Source organism: Martes martes (genome assembly GCF_963455335.1).
Source record: "Martes martes genome assembly, chromosome: 13".
Lineage (NCBI taxonomy): Eukaryota > Metazoa > Chordata > Mammalia > Carnivora > Mustelidae > Martes > Martes martes.
In genome coordinates, this window is record NC_137901.1 from 57,085,018 (window position 1) to 57,103,007 (window position 17,990).

General features: G+C 45.4%; 1 protein-coding gene across 1 annotated transcript in view; it reads left to right on the forward strand.

The window, feature by feature from the left end:
• Positions 1-17,990, forward strand: part of PTPRM (protein tyrosine phosphatase receptor type M) — a 777,217-nt gene that overhangs the window by 742,774 nt on the left and 16,453 nt on the right. The window contains 7 exon segments of the mRNA XM_080821527.1: positions 4,116-4,232; positions 8,951-9,105; positions 9,368-9,503; positions 11,475-11,624; positions 12,316-12,489; positions 13,671-13,802; positions 17,345-17,470. Coding sequence (XP_080677653.1) covers positions 4,116-4,232; positions 8,951-9,105; positions 9,368-9,503; positions 11,475-11,624; positions 12,316-12,489; positions 13,671-13,802; positions 17,345-17,470 — 990 coding nt within the window.

A 17,990-nucleotide genomic window follows, 5' to 3' on the forward strand; every position in this document is an offset into this window, starting at 1 on the left:
AGAATCAGAAACTGGGGTGCAGCCCTGCTTGTTTTAACAAGCCCTCCAGGGGATTCTGATGCCTGCTTAAGTTTGAGAACCTGCTCGAGAGATGTCAGGATGCCCTGATGGTGATGGTAATGCGCTGTCAGCCTCAGGTGCATAAAGCTCCCAGGGGTCTTCTGCCTTCATTGCCCTTGGGATCAGCTGGCCGGTTAAAAATGACCAAACTCAAACAATTTTTTTTTAGGCAGCTAAAAATCCTGAAATTATTGTTTTCTCTACTGTTTCATGTTTGTGAATTTTAAAGCCAACAAAGCCACCCCCCCCACTTGAAGGCAGGGATTTCCTCGTGCACCCCTGCAGCTCTCCCGGGAAGGCATAGGCAGCCGCACCCCGTGGCTGGGGCCAAATCGATAACCCACTGGAACCAGCGCCGCCGCTGGGGCACCCAGGTAATTAGACGAACCTGATCAGAGCCTTGCTTTCTGGGGTGGAAACTGTTGCCGTAGGTAATTGGGATGCATGGGAGGCACGGCCTGTCCTAGAAGCTGTGCGGGTAGCGCCAGACTGCAGAAGGCAGCCAAGCCTGGCCAGCGATCAGAGGAAAGAAGCATCTGGTTCTGCGGTTCCTGGGCTCCAACAGGTGCCCCCAAACCACCTGTCTTAACATCTCTGTATGCAGACCCTAGAGGCCGGGAAGTGACTCAGGCCCCAGACTCCCCAGGCACAGAAAGTCTGCCTCTAGAAAAGCATACATTCTTCTTTCTTTTTTTTTTATTTTAGCAAAATAATAACTTGACACCAGTCCAAGCAGTTAAAAAGACAGTAAAAGGAACCCAATTCAGAATAAAAACAGATGTGGCGAGCCATTTTAGGATATTCCAGGAGATGAGATGGAGAGGGCGGGCTTCGAAATGGCTCGCCGGCCTCTTCTGGGCCTGCCCAGCCAGGTGCCTCTGCATGGGAGAAGGCTCTGCCCATAAACACGTTCTGGAAGGAAGCAGCCCCAAGGCTTCATTTCTGCTAATCACTGCTCTGCTCCCGTGATGCTCTGGGCCCCCCCATTTGGAGCGCTCCAGGGGGCCAGCATCTCTCCTCCTTGTTCATGCACTTCTCTTGGAGGTTGGAGGGCGTGACACATGCACCACAGGGGTGCGGCTGCAGTTAGAGGCCCTAGGCGACACCCCCCTGAGCTGCCCTCCCCTCCGCCCCCCTCGCCAGGGACCCCACCTCCACCACTTTCTGCCGTCCAGCACCTGGGGGCGCCTGGCTGCATCTGGCTGGTGGAGCTGCGGGGTGCACAGGGGAACTGGGGGAAGGGCAGAGCCGGCCACTGAGGGCCCATCAGGATCACAGTGCCTGTGGAATCCTAGCTCTCCCAAGTGAATTGGAAGAAACATCCCGAAGAGAATTGCTAAGCCATCGATACATTGCAGGGGCTTCTGGTGTCCCTGACTCCAAGGTGCCAAAGCCCCTCACACCCATATTTGTTGCAAATTTGGGATGGGACGGGTAAGGAGTCTTAAGTAGAAAGTGACCGTGCGATATGTCCTACATTGGTTGCATTCTAATAAGTTATCTTTATTAGATACGATGTGCTCCGCATGGAACAGGATGCAGGTGCCGGCGTGTGTTTTGTTCTCTTGTAATTTTCCGAGAAATACATAGGTTTTTGAATTGCATATTCATTCCATTGAAAACTGCTTAATTTTAGACATACACATACATACTCCCTTTGTACCCATCCACTAGCATCTGCTTGCATAACTGGAATCACTAAAAGGTAAAGGCAAGTCTCCAAAATTAGAAGGGACTCCAGTATGTACCATGTAAGCATCTGTGTTAATTAGCATTGTAAAAGTAATTAGGCATTCTATAAGTGAAATAGGGGCACTATCAAGTTAGACATCATCACAAATATGCACGATCTGCCCAGACTCACATTATGTCTAGGAAGGGAACCAGAGAAATTATCCTTCTTATTATGAAGTGTTTCAAATGCAGCAAAGGTAGCCATAATGTAAATCTTTGAAATATTATATAGAAGCCATAATACTTATAAATATTTATACTTTATAAAGTCACAGATAATGTTCCCATGAGGAAAAAAAAAAAGACTCCCAAAGAAGACTAAAAATTTAATGAGGACAGGAACTATCTTTGTCTTATGCTCCATTGTATCCCTGGCCCTTAACGTGTCTGGCTTACATCTTCCCGAGTAAAGCTAATAAGGCTTATGTAGAACTGCACTGAATCAGCTGCCAAAAAGTTTCTTGAGGAAGCAGATAATGACCAGCCACGTACCACACTGGAAACATCAGTGTGCCAAGGTGTTTGGCATTCTGGAAAAGGTCATCTCAGCCCATACTTCTTTTTGTAAATTCTCCTAATTTGGGATTGTCCTTTCTAGGCCGATCCTATGATTTTCTCCATGAGATCAATTCTGTATGGATCTGTTGCATGTTTAGTGTGTACAGGACACACTGGTAGATGTTGCAGAGATAAGCAATACAACCCCTTTCGTGTGTGGACAGGTAAGAAGAAGGATCCGACAGGTGTAAGAAGCGGGTCCTACTTACGGAACAGGCATGTGTTATCAGAGAATCAAGGAGAGAGAGAGAACTCATCTATGGAGGAAAGACTTTGAAGGGGTGTGGTATTTGAGATGTATTTTAAAGAATGGATAAAATCTTCAGCTGGGAAGGCACAAGTGGGAGGAGAACAGTCCAAGCAGAAGGAATGGCATGAGTAGAGTTTGGATGCGGGCAGACCACTTGTCTTTAAACATAAAATACATGTGGAGAAGAAGGATAGTAGTAAAAGATATAGCAAAAAATGTTAGTTGTGGCCAAATAAATACATGCCGAGCCAAATTTAATTTCTATTTAATTTCACAGGTAGTAGTTGGAAATAGAAGCTTGTTAAGCAGGGCAAGTGAATGCCACTGGGATTACCCTTGGGAAGGGTTCTTCTGGGTTAGTACGGGGACAGTGCCCACACAGGAGATATCAGAGCCTGAACTGAGATTGTGACAGAGGGAATAAAAAGTTGGAAAACATATTGGAGAGATCATTCAAAAATACTCCTAGACGTGGCAATTGGTTTCGGAGAAGGAATCTGCAGATTCTATGCCTGCGTAACTGCAGAAATCATGGTGTCATTGACGTAGGGAGTCGGACGAGGCCAGTTGATGGGGGATCAAGGATTCTCTTTCAGATGTGTTGTCTTGGGGGTACTGGAAGGATCTCCATAGGAAATGCCCACAGAACAAAGCAGAAATTGAATTCAGCACTTGGAGAACCAGGGCCAGAGGTACAGAAGTCATCATCTACAGAGGAGCAGCAACGGGAGTGGATAGAACTGTCAGGAATTCAGGACTGAAGAGCAGAAGCTGAGGAGACCTTGGCCCGGCCCAGTCTCCTCCGGGTCTACCTTCCTTCCAGGGAAGATCTGGAAGAGCTACAGGACCAAAAAAAAAAAAAGGCAATTTTCCAGGAGGGGTCAAGTCTGACAGATTTCTTCCACCTGAAAAATCTTTCAATGAGAGGCTCTGGTAATATGGAAAGACTGCTCATGTTTTCCCAACTTTTGTATATAGAATTTACTCAGATTAAAATGAATGTGTAATTTTAACTCAGGAAAACCACATAGTGACTTCCTTCTTCAGAAAAGAATCTCTAATCTGTTCTGTCGGCTCTGATTTCCTGCTCATGCCTCCTTGAAAATGTTCAGGCAACTTCTAACCTAGGAGGAATTTTAAATTCAGAGAAGCTAAAATGTTGTGAACTACCTTTTACCATTTATTTTTCCAGGCCCTTCCCTGAATAAACAGGAAATGAATGGTCACAGTTAACTGGCATATTTGCTGTAGAAATAGAGCTTGTTAACTTTAGATGATTTTCTCAGGCTTTACTACTCTTAGAACTCAAATTTTGTTTTCTTCTGGGGTGAGAAAAGAAACACAAGTGATCTAAAAATTAACCTCCTCCTTAAATGTGCAGCTTAACTTCTGCTTTTGTGTGCAAAAATTTTATCCTGTAAATCTCATTGTGACTCATCATTTGGGGAGCTCCCAAAGAGAAAACAAAACAATGAACACCCTAAACCCTTCATTTCCTTTGTGTTTTCCAAAGGTCAAATGCTGCAAATACTGGCCCGATGACACAGAGATATACAAAGACATTAAAGTCACCCTCATAGAAACAGAACTACTGGCAGAATACGTGATAAGAACATTTGCTGTCGAAAAGGTAAGTTTCACACGACTTTGAAAACTACAGTCCGATGTTGGTGAGACAAGCCTCATTAACTTCCCAGGGATAATTTCTGTGGGGTCGCACCTGAATGCAGGTAGGCTCTAACCAGTGATGCCTCCGCCTTGCATCTACCTCCGATCCTATAATAGCTCCGCTCCATCTTTGAAGCGAGTCATTCCCATTTCATAGGAATCTCTGTGTGGCTACTAAATCAAAAGATAAGGCTGATCTGTCTCTCTCCCTTTTCTGTTGAACCTGGTTGACATTGTTCGGCCCGTCTCTCTTCCTTTGTTCACAGTTTGATAAATGTCCTTCATGTCCTATGTCCATGTGGGTTTCTCAGTGGTGAGTTCGTATCAGTGCTGAGACACAGGTCCTAGCCCCTCCTAGAATCCCTCTTCCCCCTTGAGGCTTTTCAGGCCTGATGGATTTTGCAGGGGGCAGGGACCTACCTGGAAACCAAAGTAGACACGGGATGCGCTTGCATGAACCAGTCCTTTCATTCATCCTCACTCTCATACTGGTTTTAGCCTATGTACCTGCTGGTGTTGGGTCATGAATGCTGTGCTGTGGCTCTACTCTGCCTCATCCCATGTGCATGGATGGGGCCTCTTCTCTGGGAAGCACTGTAGGGCATAACAGGGAATTTCCTTATTCCCCCTCTTTCTGCTGACATAGGGAGGGGCCGGAGGTGAAGCAAACTGCAGTCCATCCAGAGAAGTGGCACAGGTAGGCCGTGGGGAGAAACACGCTGCCTTCCAATCCTCATCTTGCCTTTGATGAAGGGGACACACAGTTTTGTGTCAGAGGTCCACAGACTTTTCCACCAAGAGCTGATTCCCCATAGCGGAGTCCTGCCCCAGACATAACAATTTTGTGGCAAATTGGTTCTGCGAAAGCTTGCACTCTTTCAGTAACAGCAGGTCACCTCGAAGGACCTGGGCTGTAAGCGCACTGCTGGGCAGTTGGCTCTTGGCCTTTCTCTCTCATTTTCCTCACATCTAAATGCACCTTTTGGACTAACAAGACGAGTTTTGGAAAATCAAGAAGATGGCAACCACTGCTTTTTGGCTAATTTACCCTGATGTTTTCAACTACCTATCCGGTTTTCAATTCCATATTTGTCATAGAATCACAAGGCTGAAAAGACTTTAGTTTATTTTAATCTGTTTCTCATACTATTTAGCAATTTTTTTCCCGTTAGCCTGTCTTTTTTAATAAGTAGGCAAGAGGCTTGGAGACTTCAAAGATTGTGGAGTTCTGGTTGACTCAATTCTTCAAGTTCTGAACCTCACACTTTGATGTCTTTTTTTTTTTTTTTCCTTCTTAGGCAGGATTGGAGAAAAAAATGTGGAGGATTTTTGTATAGCTCTTGGCAAGAGCACTCATGAATAAGTGCATTAAAACAGATAGTGATAAAAGACCCTCAATACTTTTTTTTTTAGGAAAAAAAATCATCCAAAGCCATCACTTAAACATGGAGTTCTTTGAACAATAGTCAGCTCTCTAATAAGCTGAAAACGCATCTCCGTTGCTAAAGGAAGGGTTTGTTTGTTTCTTTGCTCTTTTTTTAACCTCTTATTGTACTCTCCTACATTCCCAGCTGCACAGAAATGTTTCTGAAATACTCAGTTATTTTAATCGTCAGACAACCAGCAAAGAGCCGGTGGAGGGAAGGGAAGGATGAGGAGCTTATTAAGGATTTGGGGGAAATCAAAATGACATGTTAGTGATTTTCTAACTGGGCAATTGAAATCTTTAAGGAACACAAATCATTAGCACTTCCATTGATCATGTGTGGTAGGTTTTAAACTTTCTCATTAGAAGAGAAAGGGAAAAAACAAAACGGTCAAGTATATACTTTGAGAGTCCTGCCATCCTGATTCTGTTTTGAGAGGATGTTGCATCAAGGGACCCAAGGTGAAAAATGGATTTGGTCTTGTCTGTGCAAAACAAGCAGGCATGTTGCAATTTGAAACTGATGAGCTCTTGTTTGGCCTGGGACTGTCATCTTTCCTTTCTCCCCCAACCGATGACTCAAAGCTAGATAGATTTTAAATAACAAAGTTGCCATCATGTCTGGAAGAAGACAGAGCTCAAAAGTCTCCATGGGTGTAGGCTGCCCGGTGAATCGATCCCTGACTATCCTGGCGGAAAGGAAGCTGACAATGACCACCAAAATCTCTCTTCCCAGGAGGTGCCAGAGAGGAGGCAGTGGGAATGTGGGCCTGACTCTCAGAGGCAGAACATGTAGTTGATGATTGATTCATTCCACAAATGTTTATGAAGCCCCCGCTTGGAGCTAAGCGCTGTCATGCCTTGGCTTCTTCCTTCCGGTTGTATTTCCATGGAAAATGAAGGAAATATCACCTGCTTATGTGGCATTAATACTTGCTCTAGTGAAAGGGAAATTAAAAATATAATTGATATCAAGTTGGGATATTTGGACTGTCATCAGTGATCACATCGATGATTTTTTTCCCCAAAATTTATTACAGAACAGCAAAAGGAGAAATTGCCACGTTGATGAACAGGACAGAGAGTTGGCTCAGAAGCAATTGCCTTTGCTAATCTTGTCCATAGTGAACATTTTAGAGGGCACAGGCTTATTTTAGGAAAACGTTTTCTGCATGCCAGAAACTCACATTTACCTTGCTCAGAAAATGAGTCTTAAGAGAGATCAGTTGGGGGCCACCTCCTGATGGCTGGCGTTCCGGATTTGGAGGATGCTGGAGATAAAATCTAGCACAGCTAGGAAGTGAAGGTCTCAAAAAATAAACAAATGCCCTTTGGTCCTCTTGGGAAGAAATAAATATTTATTACAGGCTTTCCCGCTTCATGCAACCACCCCTGCCCCAGTCATACGTAAAGGTCAAGGGAGCTCTCCAGGGGGTTGGAGGGTGATACAGGCTCAACCGTTTGTCTTCTGGTGGAGACTTTGAGCCTGGCCAAAATGTTACCATGGTTTAAGTGATGAGAGATGTGGACTCCTAACCACTGAGTAAAATTACTCTGGAGTCACAGAGCATAGTTAGTAGACGACAGTGTGGATTATCATTTCTGAATCCCTGATGGCTTAATTCCTTAATACTTAAACTCCATTAAAGAATAGCATGATTTTCGAAAAGAAATGAAGCTTCAGAATGTATGGGTTATTAAACTAAGACATATTAACACTTTGATAGAACACAAGTCTTATCTTAAAATCTGTAATTATTTGCAGGGTGCCTGGGTGGCTCAGGTGGTTAAGTGTCTGCCTTTGGCTCAGGTCATGATCCCAGGGTTCTGGGATCAAGCTCCTGCATCAGGCTCTCTGCTCAGCTGGGAGCCTGCTTCTCCCCCCCACCCTCCCTCAGCTTGCCTCTCTCTCTCTGTCAAATAAATAAATAAGATCTTAAAAAAAAAAAAACCTAATTATTTGCATCTTTTAGTCTTTCTCAACACATTAAATATTCTGAATTTCTTTAAAAAAAAATTCTGCATTTCTTCTTTGCTTAACTGGTTATATGTGAACAATGGCCAATAGCGAATGTGACAGGGTTAGTGGGTATTTAATATTAAGATAGAATAAAACCAAACCCAGGGCCCAACACAGAGATGGTATTCAATAAGTGGTCACTAAATAAGAGAAAGGAGAAAGCCAAATTTGATCCCAGGTTTACAAATCCCTCCTTGATGTTGGAAGTAATGTTTTCTCCAAAACAGATTTCTGTTTTACAACACAGTCTTAATACATAGGTTCACAGAAAAAAACTGATGGATATAAATTAACGTTATTCTTTTCAAAACAAGAGTAAATTTAAACAAACAAAAAAAGCCCTTCAAGTCTTTTTCCTTCTGTCTTCCATTCAGTTCAGGAGGGAGGCAGCCCTTCCTCTTCAACTTACTGATCTAACAGAACTCCAGGGAAAATGGCTCTTGATTTCCATGGTAGACATTTGCTGCCCTGGCTCTTTGCCACAAGCCCACCATTTTGGCCACTTGAAGACAGGAGACACCGTCTCATAGCTCTGTGTCCCCAGCATCTAGAGTCATGTTTGCAGCATTGCCTTCACTCCGGTGGTTGGTGACTGGCTAAATGGAGTTAATGTTTATCCATGTTAGAAAGAGAAGCCCAACAAACTTGAGGTACAAATGAAAATTCCTTCTCTGGCCTCTCTAGTTGGAAAGTGGTCCTCATTCATTCTTCTAGGGACATTCTCTGTGCACACACAGCGTGTGCTCTGCTCGAGTGCCTGGTGTGAGAAGGTACCAGAATACAGAAGAGCTAAACCAGGTTCCTCCTGCATTTCATAGCTGGTCTCAAGCCTACAAATACCCTTGAATTCCTTCAGGTCCCTCTTCTGTGCCTCTCTGTCTCTGTGGACTTGTACTTCACCCCACAGGCTCTAAGTGACAGGCAAACTGGTAGAGCCTACTTTGTAGAAAGGAATTTCGAGGAATCAGAGATGCACTCATTTGCTTCAGTTGCACCTGTAAATTAGCATTTTCCCCCAAACGTTTCCCCCACCTTGCACACCCACCACCATCTTCCCACCTGGAATAAGGCTTTCCAAGTGTGTGTTAAATCTAAGAACGACCTTCTCCCAGCACAGCCTAGCTTCCTAGCCTTAGACTTACTGACTGTTTTCGGCGTACTTGACCTTCTCCTGGTTGCTCATCATTTATTTTGCTTTGTTCTCTTCCTTGCCCTGCTCACCGACCGATGGCAGAGAGGTGTTCATGAAATCCGCGAGATCAGACAGTTTCACTTCACTGGCTGGCCGGATCACGGGGTCCCCTATCATGCCACAGGGCTGCTGGGGTTCGTCCGGCAGGTCAAATCCAAGAGCCCGCCCAACGCAGGCCCGCTGGTGGTGCACTGCAGGTAAGCGGAGCGCCTGGAACCTCTCAAAGGGATCTCTGTGGGCCGCGGAGGGTACAGGGGCTCTTTTGGAGCGATGACAGTATTTTGGAACGCGATAGAGGTGATGGTTGCACCACATTGTGAAGGTGCTGCGTGGCACTGAACGACACGCTTCAGAATGGTTCGTGTTATGGGATCAGACTCTCACCAGAGCAAGGATGTAAAAGAAGCAGAAGCACAGGGGTCCTTTCTCCTCAGCTGATAGAGCCCTCTTTTCACCCAGTGCCGGCGCAGGGAGGACCGGCTGTTTCATCGTGATCGATATCATGTTGGACATGGCGGAAAGGGAAGGCGTGGTTGACATCTACAACTGCGTGCGGGAGCTGCGGTCCCGGAGGGTGAACATGGTGCAAACAGAGGTAGTCCTGCTCCCCGCCCAGCCTCGGGCTTGGTCCCCCGGGCCCTTCGCACCCCCACCTCCCAGAGCCACTCGGAGAAGAAGCACTGATAATTCTCTCTTCAAAACTCCCCAGAAGAAAAGCGATAAACCTGGCAATCTCTCTTTCCTTCTTCCTTCCTCCCTCCCTTCTTTCTCTTCTCCTTTCATAAACCAAAAAGGCCAGGAGTCTCCCAGGTCACAGAATCTGCAGCCAGGAGCCTAAATTTGCCCATGCTTCTGTACCAAGGGTCCCCGTAGAGTCTCTATATTAAGCTTTCAGGGATTCGGTACTTTTTTTCTTTTTCTTTTCTTTTCTTTTTTTTTTTTTTTAACGTCTTTTAAACTAGCTAGTAACGTACCAGAGCAAGATGACTCCTGAGAATAGCCAGGTGTTTGCCAAGTGGCTTAAGGCTAATCTCTGTACATTTGATTCTTCTGCTGTCTCTACAAATTCTGCCCAGTGGCTTGGCATCATGGGAATTTGCGCATTTTGTAGAAATAGTCCGTACTGACTAGTACTTATAGATCAGAATTCAAAGTGTGTCAGGAATTTAAGTGTTTGAGAAAAAAAAAAAATTACATCCTGCCCCGAGGAAATTCATATTTTTACTTAATATTTGCTTGTTTTAAGTTTTAAGTTTTAAGCATTATATCCACCACCTAGGAAAAATGATTCATAAAGCAGAATGAAGGGACACCTGTGTGGCTCAGTCCGTTAAGTGGCTGCTTTCGGCTCAGGTTATGATCTCAGGGTCCTGGGATCAAGCCCCCCTGGGGTCAGGTTCCCTGCTCAGTGTGGAGTCTGCTTCTCCCTCTCCCTCTGCCTGTCCCCCCGACTCATGCTCCCACACATGAGCGCTCTCTCTCTCAAAAAAATAAATAAAATCTTTTTTTAAAAAAAGAAAGCAGAATGCAGACTAAAGAATCCCTCCCATTTAGATTTTGCATTAAAGTTTACAAAAGCCACTGGTTTCAAGTTTATAAAAACCAAATTCCATGTTCAAATAACCTAAATAAAAATAGCGGGAACTCTAAACACTTCCATCATCTTTTTTCTCTAGAATAGGGATTCTTTGCTTTAAAGATGATAATGATAGTAATGTATTTTTTAATGTATTTTACAGCCGATCAAATGTTGCCACATCCCCTTTCCTGCTTGCTCTATTTCTAAGGACTGGACTCCTTTTGAGAATTAAGAGTCCTCATAATTTATATAAATTAAAGTAAAAAGTAATGAGATTCTTTTTGCATCTCATGTAATTAAAGATCAATAATAAATATGGTAAAACTTTATTGATTAATTGTAGGGAAAGTCTGTGCCAGTTCAGGAGAGGGCCCTTTTGTAAGCTGTGGACTAGCGCACACATACAAGAGCTCTTCCCTGGACCCGTAAGGACTGTGGTAATTGTCACATTGATGTTTCAAAAGAAGTAGTTTTAAGTGCTCGGAACTATTTATTTTCATAGTAATGTCAAGTTTCCCTGGACGTTCTTTGCACTGTTGATTTGGTTAGCAAATGCCTCTTTTCAGGATGGACAGGAGATTTTGCTCCTCTCCTCACCTGAGTCCCAAACTCGTGGGCTCAGAATGACAGAGGTATAAGCCACAGCTACTGTAGCATGACAGTGCTTGCCCTGGGATTTGTCAGCATTGGTGTGGCTTTCATCAATCTGTTTCATGCTTCTGCACTGAGCCCGGGTGTCCCTTCCTCCTATCTCGCTCCATGTGTGACCAGTTAGGATACGTGCCAGCCATCCCACGTGGGCATCAGTGGGATCCCCACCTCGCAACGGTCAGGTCCTCCTACCTAATTTCACTGTGGCGGGAGTGGATTGTCCCTGATGGACCACTATCCCGTTCTCTTGTCTTTACAAGTGGCTGTCTGCCCTTCCCTAGTTCTCACAATCCACCTGGTTTCTCTATTACTAACTCATGCCCTCTGCTTCTCCAGGAACAGTATGTGTTTATCCATGATGCCATCCTGGAAGCCTGTCTTTGTGGGGATACCTCGGTCCCTGCTTCCCAAGTTCGGTCTCTGTATTATGACATGAACAAACTGGATCCGCAGACTAACTCCAGCCAGATTAAAGAGGAGTTCCGGGTAAGTGGTGCGAAAGGGAGAGGCAGCTGGCTGTGGCTTTGCTCCTTCAGAAGTCTCTCGAAGTCAGCCCTGGAACCCCTGAGCCCATACAGAGCTTATCAGCCTCGGCATTACTGACATTTTGGGCCAGCTGCTTCTTGGCTGTGGGTGCAATCCTGTAGGATGTTTAATGGCACCCCTGGCTTCTACTCACTGGGTGCTGGGAGACCTCCACCACACCAGTAGCCACAACCAAAACTCTGTGCAGACATTGTCAGGGGGCCCTGGAAGCAAAGGGACCTGGTTGAGAGCCACTGGTCTAGCAGAGCCATAAACCCCTTTGCAGGCAGCCAGACAGTGCAACATGGGTGCAGCTAGACCCAGCAAGGCTCACTCACCCTACTCCGTGGGCGGTCTAAGTGTACCTGACTCTAAGTCAAACCCTAGCCAACCTCTTCCTCCCAAGCACCCAGAAGTCCAGCCTTCCTCAGATGGGATGGCATGTGATCCAATCCTCCAGATCCCTGGTGGCCTTTGCATGTGATGGGCGCTGTCTGTGGACAAAATCCAGGGGAGAGAAAAGGGCACTGCGTGGGGGCTGAGTGGGGGGCGGGGGGCGGGGAGCCCCCTTCTGGTGGCGGCTGAGGACACTCAGATCTGCCCAAGTGCGAAGGTGAGACGGTGACCCCCGTGGCCGCGTGCTGTCGCGCAGACCCTGAACATGGTGACGCCCACGCTGCGCGTGGAAGACTGCAGCATCGCGCTGCTGCCGCGGAACCACGAGAAGAACCGCTGCATGGACATCCTGCCCCCGGACCGCTGCCTGCCCTTCCTCATCACCATCGACGGGGAGAGTAGCAACTACATCAACGCCGCGCTCATGGACGTAAGTCCGGGGGCCCTGCCCCCACCTTGCCCCGAAGGAAACGGGGAGCCCTTCCTCTTCCCTCCCATTTGTTGGTTTTCTTTTCTTTTTTTTTTTCCAAAGATATTATTTATTTATTTGACAGACAGAGATCACAAGTAGGCAGAGAGGCAGGCAGAGAGAGAGGGGGAAGCAGGCTCCCCGCTGAGCAGAGCCCGGATGTGGGGCTTGATCCCAGGACCCTGAGATTATGACTGCAGCCGAAGGCAGAGGCCTTAACCCGCTGAGCCACCCAGGCGCCCCTTGTTGGTTTTCTTAAGACGCAAACCATCTTCCCCGCAAAGCACGTTCCAAATGCCACGGACGTTTCTGCATAGGGACAGACGATTTTGGTCTCTCGGAGGCCACCAGTCAGGAGGTATTGATAAATGAAACATGTCCCAGGGACTCTCTGAGCACTTAAATTTTTAACCCGCTGGCCAGAGAGCGAGAGACAGCTATTAAGTCACTAAGGCAGTGAAGTGGGATAATATGGTTCGCAGCATTATTTTCATTCCCTGTCCTCCTAATTTAGGCAGTAATTAACACGGGGGGAAAAATGGTCTGTCAGGACAGATAGCACACAACTCATTACTTCCTGTCAGTCTGTTTACTTCTAACTGAATGAGCATTTGCTGTTCGATTGATGGGAAAAGTAAATGGATATTTTCAGGGCTAATATGGAAACTCGAATTCTGTTGGTGTGGTATCAGTAAAAAGGTACTTAAATTTACTTGAAGCTCTCCAGAGATGTAAAAAGCTCGTATATCCTTCTGTGGCAGGAATGAGTAACACTATCACCCATATAAATGACCCTTGAACAAATTTTAGGAAAAGCAGAAGTATTTTCATCGTACCTACTTTGTAAAATTACCTTTTCTCCATTAAAATGCTTACTCATATGGCCGATATTGCCTTTCTAGCAGAGACATCAAAAAATTTCTAAGAGCTACTTATTAAGTTTTCTGGGTGTCGAAGTGAGAATACTTTATCATTATTATTCCGCAGATCAGTCTGTATTTAGTCTGTTTGGGTGCGGACAGGGGTGCTGTTGTTAAATGTGCCCAGCCGTGTCACAAATTTCCACGTGCACAAGATAACCAAAGCTTCCTCCCCTTCTGTTTTCCTGGGTATATCTGGATCTTTCTTGTTTGTGTTTGCAGAGCTATAAACAGCCTTCAGCTTTTATAGTGACGCAGCATCCTTTGCCAAACACAGTGAAAGACTTCTGGAGACTGGTCCTGGATTATCACTGCACATCTGTGGTCATGCTCAATGATGTGGATCCTGCCCAGGTGAGACTCCTGCCCGTGGTCAGCTCCGGGTTTGTTCTGTTTGCACATCGAGACACGCAGGTCCCCGTGCCGGGTCCCAAACGCCAGGTGACAGGTGGGAGGCAGAGCTGAAAACGCAAACGTGAAAATCAGACGGAATTAGGGATAGGGGCGAAAGTAATCTGAAACCAAAAAGACAGATTGAGATCATAGATGGTGGAAGTGACAAGCAGGACAGGTTCAGAAATTGGCTGCTCCCAAAGGTTGGAAGTACAGACTAGAGGGAGATACAGGGTAATGGGTGGAGTCAGAACTGTGGGATGAGGCACCAAACAGAGCCAGAAAACCAGGGAGCCCTGAAGAAAGTGCAGCAGCACCGAGTGCAGCCCCTCGCCCATCCAGGAGAAGCCATGTCCTTCTGGGGAATGGCTCACTGGAGCCTGCAGGTGGAGAAGGTCATGCTGGAGTGACATTGGAGACCGGCAAGTGATTTTAAGGGACAACAATTACTTTTGTCAATTACTATCTTTTGGTAAAGATAGTAAAAAGAAATAAAACCGGGACTTGAACACAAGAAAAGTGCAGAATGATAAATGGGGCTTTCCCCTAGCTGCTGTCCTTATACATAAAAAGAGAAAAATAGGGCCGTGATGACTCGATACTAGTAATGGGGTTAGAAACATGCCCTAAAGGGACTTGTCGGCAGGCATTGGCACAGTGGCCCTATAGGTGAATTTATTGCATTCGGGGACAGGTACACTGGTCTCACACTTAACTGCCGTGACAGAGGGCATTGTGGGAAAGATGGGCTTCTCGTGTTTTAAGAATAAACTTGTTCTGAAACTGAATTAATTCTCTATCTGGTAGAGACAAGTTTAAAAAAGAAAAAAAGGCAGGGGGGGGCAGTTCTGAAATGTTTCAGCATCCAGCCTGGACAAGATTTTTCCTTCCTAATATCCATTTTATTGTCATCAGTCTGCCATAAATTCCGTGGGCATTCACTTCAATTCTATAATGTTTTTAATTATGTTTGAGGCCCTACTTGATATTGTTAAGGCTCTAGCCTGAAATCTAGTGAATGAAATAATAATGATAATCCTTGTCCTCATCTAGTCCTTTTTGCTTAAGAAGCTTAAATATTTTAGAAGTCTTCCGCACTGATCCCCTCCGAAAGAGATTGTAGCCATTTTTAAAGACAAGCAGACACCACAGTTCAGGAAACTTCAAAGGCCCGACTCAAAATAGCACTAGGGATCCTGATTTTCTAACTCACAATGCCATGGGTTAAATTTCACTAATTCAAGAGTCTTCAGCCAAAGACCGTTAAAGGACAAATGACTGTTCCCTCTTCAGAATCATTCCCTTTCCCCGAATGTGAATCCTGGAACGTAGTGATACACTGCCTTTTTTATATCCGTGCCTCAGACATTAGTGATTTCCACATGTTCTTTTTTTTTTAAGTTTTTAAATTAACATACAATGTATTATTAGCCCCGGGGTACAGGTCTGTGAATCGCCAGATTTACACACTTCACAGCACTCACCATAGCACATATCCTCCCCAACATCCCTAACCCAACCACCCTCTCCCTACCCCCTACCCCCCTGCAACCCTCAGTTTGTTTTGTGAGATTAAGAGCCTCTTATGGTTTGTCTCCCTCCTCATCCCATCTTGTTTCATTTTCCACATGTTCTTTTTGAACGACGGTATTGGAATTCTAAAGCCGCATTCTAAACGCGTACTGTCTGGATTCAAACCAAGCCTTGGCCGACCCTGGTCGGAGAGACAAAGAGTCCAGTTCCAGTCGGCAGACAGAGCTGATTTTCAGAGTGAGAGAAAGAGGCTCCTGGGACGCAGTCATTTAGAGAACACTAAACTGAGCATTTGAACTTGAAGTCTCTGCAGTTGTACAAGAATAGCACTCAACTATTTTAAGTATTTATAGGTCCGGTTCATGGACGTGTTATGCACCATTTAAGCCATTTTCTACACGGTTTACTTGGGCTGAGTGCAGAATGTCGTGTGCCAAGAATCACGCGCTGGCCCGGGCCATTCATATTTCTCTGGTGCAAGTGACAAGCTTTAATCAGGGCTTGAACTGAGAGAACAAGCAGGAAGCACAGCTAGCTCATTCTGGAGGAAAATGGGCAGAATGGTTCAAATGTGCATGGTAGGACTTTTATTACCATCTCAACTTCCCGTCATAACGCCTGTTAATTTTAACAGCGGGCACGCTTGGGTGTGAAGAGAAAATAAACATCAGCATGCTGTCATTTGACAAGGCAGTCTTAGAACTTGTCCCCAGGAAGTGCTAGTGAGGAAGGGAAATTTTTACGGAAGCATTATTTTAAAATAAATCAGTGTAATTTTTTAAAATTCTATAGACTTAGCTATTCTGGCCTCCTTCTTGATCGTAAAGTTCAAACCTTCAACTTCTTTGTAATAGAGAGAGATTGCTGTTTCAGTGACCCACTGTTAGCTGAAAACTATCTTGCAATCTTGGGCATAAATCAACCTTTGTAACCTTTGACAACAAGGTTTTAAATACTTCGGAAAATAAAAGTCATCAAAAAAAGGAAATTCAGCGAGCAGGTTCTCCTTCCATGGTACATCATTCTGCTTAAAATGAGATAGATTTTTCATCTGCTCTTGGCCCAGTAGAACCCAGTTATAAGATAATGAAGTAATTCCCTCTTGGCTCCCCACAAGCCATTTGTCCCTTGGGTAAATCAGAAAGATAAAAATTAAACTCTGCTCCCGAAAACATCATTGGATACCAAGTCCCAAAAGAAGTTTAATTTCAGACTTTAAAGGCCTATTAGCATCTCAGGGCTTCAGAAAAAGGAAATGTCCTGAGGGTTCTTCCCACCTATCTGCAAGTTGAGTGTTTCTGTGCGTTGGTAACAAATGAAGGCCACCTCTTTCAAAAGCCACCCTTCCTAGCGTCCCTCCTTCTCCTAAGTTGGACATCACGTTCACACAAAGTTCTGGTGACCCAGCCTCACCAGTGGGGCGGAGGGTGGGGGTGGGGAGTTTGGACCAGATCATGAAAGCGCAACCTAACACGGTTATCAGTGTCTTGTCGGTGAATGGCCCAATTCCCAAAAGTGGTTACAGATGACAAGGCAAGCCCGCACGAGGGAGGACGGAGGCCTGGGTGTCAGTAGGAACGTGAGCCCTCTCAGGTGTCTTGGCTCCTATGATAGGAGCCAGAGCCAGTGGTGTCTCCCCACGGCCGGGTAAAGGCATGCAGAAGGGACCTTACAATGCGCTGCCTTGAACAGCATCCCCGTGGCCTCCTTGGAAAACAGGATGGCTCAGGGCTTAAAGATGCTGTCTGAGAAAATGAAGAAAAAAGTACTAGAAGGGCAGGTGGAGCTGAGGAATCAGCCAACAAGGAAGCCCCGAAGCCTACTTGCTAAGAGGAAGAGAGAGAGAAAAGAAAGTGAAGCGAATCGAGGAAGTATTGAGGCCTACTGCATGTCGATAGTGACCGCATCCAAACTGTTAGGAGTCAGTTTATTCCTATAATTAACCTCACGTTTTTGTGTTTTGAATTCAGTTGTGTCCTCAGTACTGGCCAGAGAACGGAGTTCACAGACATGGCCCCATCCAAGTGGAATTTGTTTCTGCTGACTTAGAAGAAGACATCATCAGCAGGATATTCCGTATTTATAATGCAGCCAGAGTAAGACTCACAGCCAACCTCACTTATGTTCTGCTTTCATTTTTTCTCACTCGCTGAACACCTAGGGTGCCCACTCTGTGTCAGTCACCGGTTAGGAGTTTGGAATACATTCTAGGTGTTTGTGAATAAAACAAAGCTCCCTGACCTTATGGAGCTTATATTCTATTGGGAGAAAACAGACAAAAAATAACAGATATAACAGATATTATAATAGATATAGTATGTTAGAAGCAATAAATGCTATAGGGAAAAAAGTGGGGAGGTAGAAAGCACTAAGGCCATGAACAGGAGGGAGAACAAGTCCCTGTCTTAACTAGGTGTCCATATGAGCAAAGACCCAACTGAAGTGAGGGAGCAGCCACATGGCTCTCTGTGGAGACAGCCCTGCAGGCAGAAGCAGGGTTCATGCAAAGGCCCTGAGGTAGGGCCTTCTCTGGTAGGGTCCACAAACAGTGACAAGGCTGATGTGGATAGAGCACAGTAAGCGAAGATGAGAGTAGCTAATAGAGTTGTCCTCCTA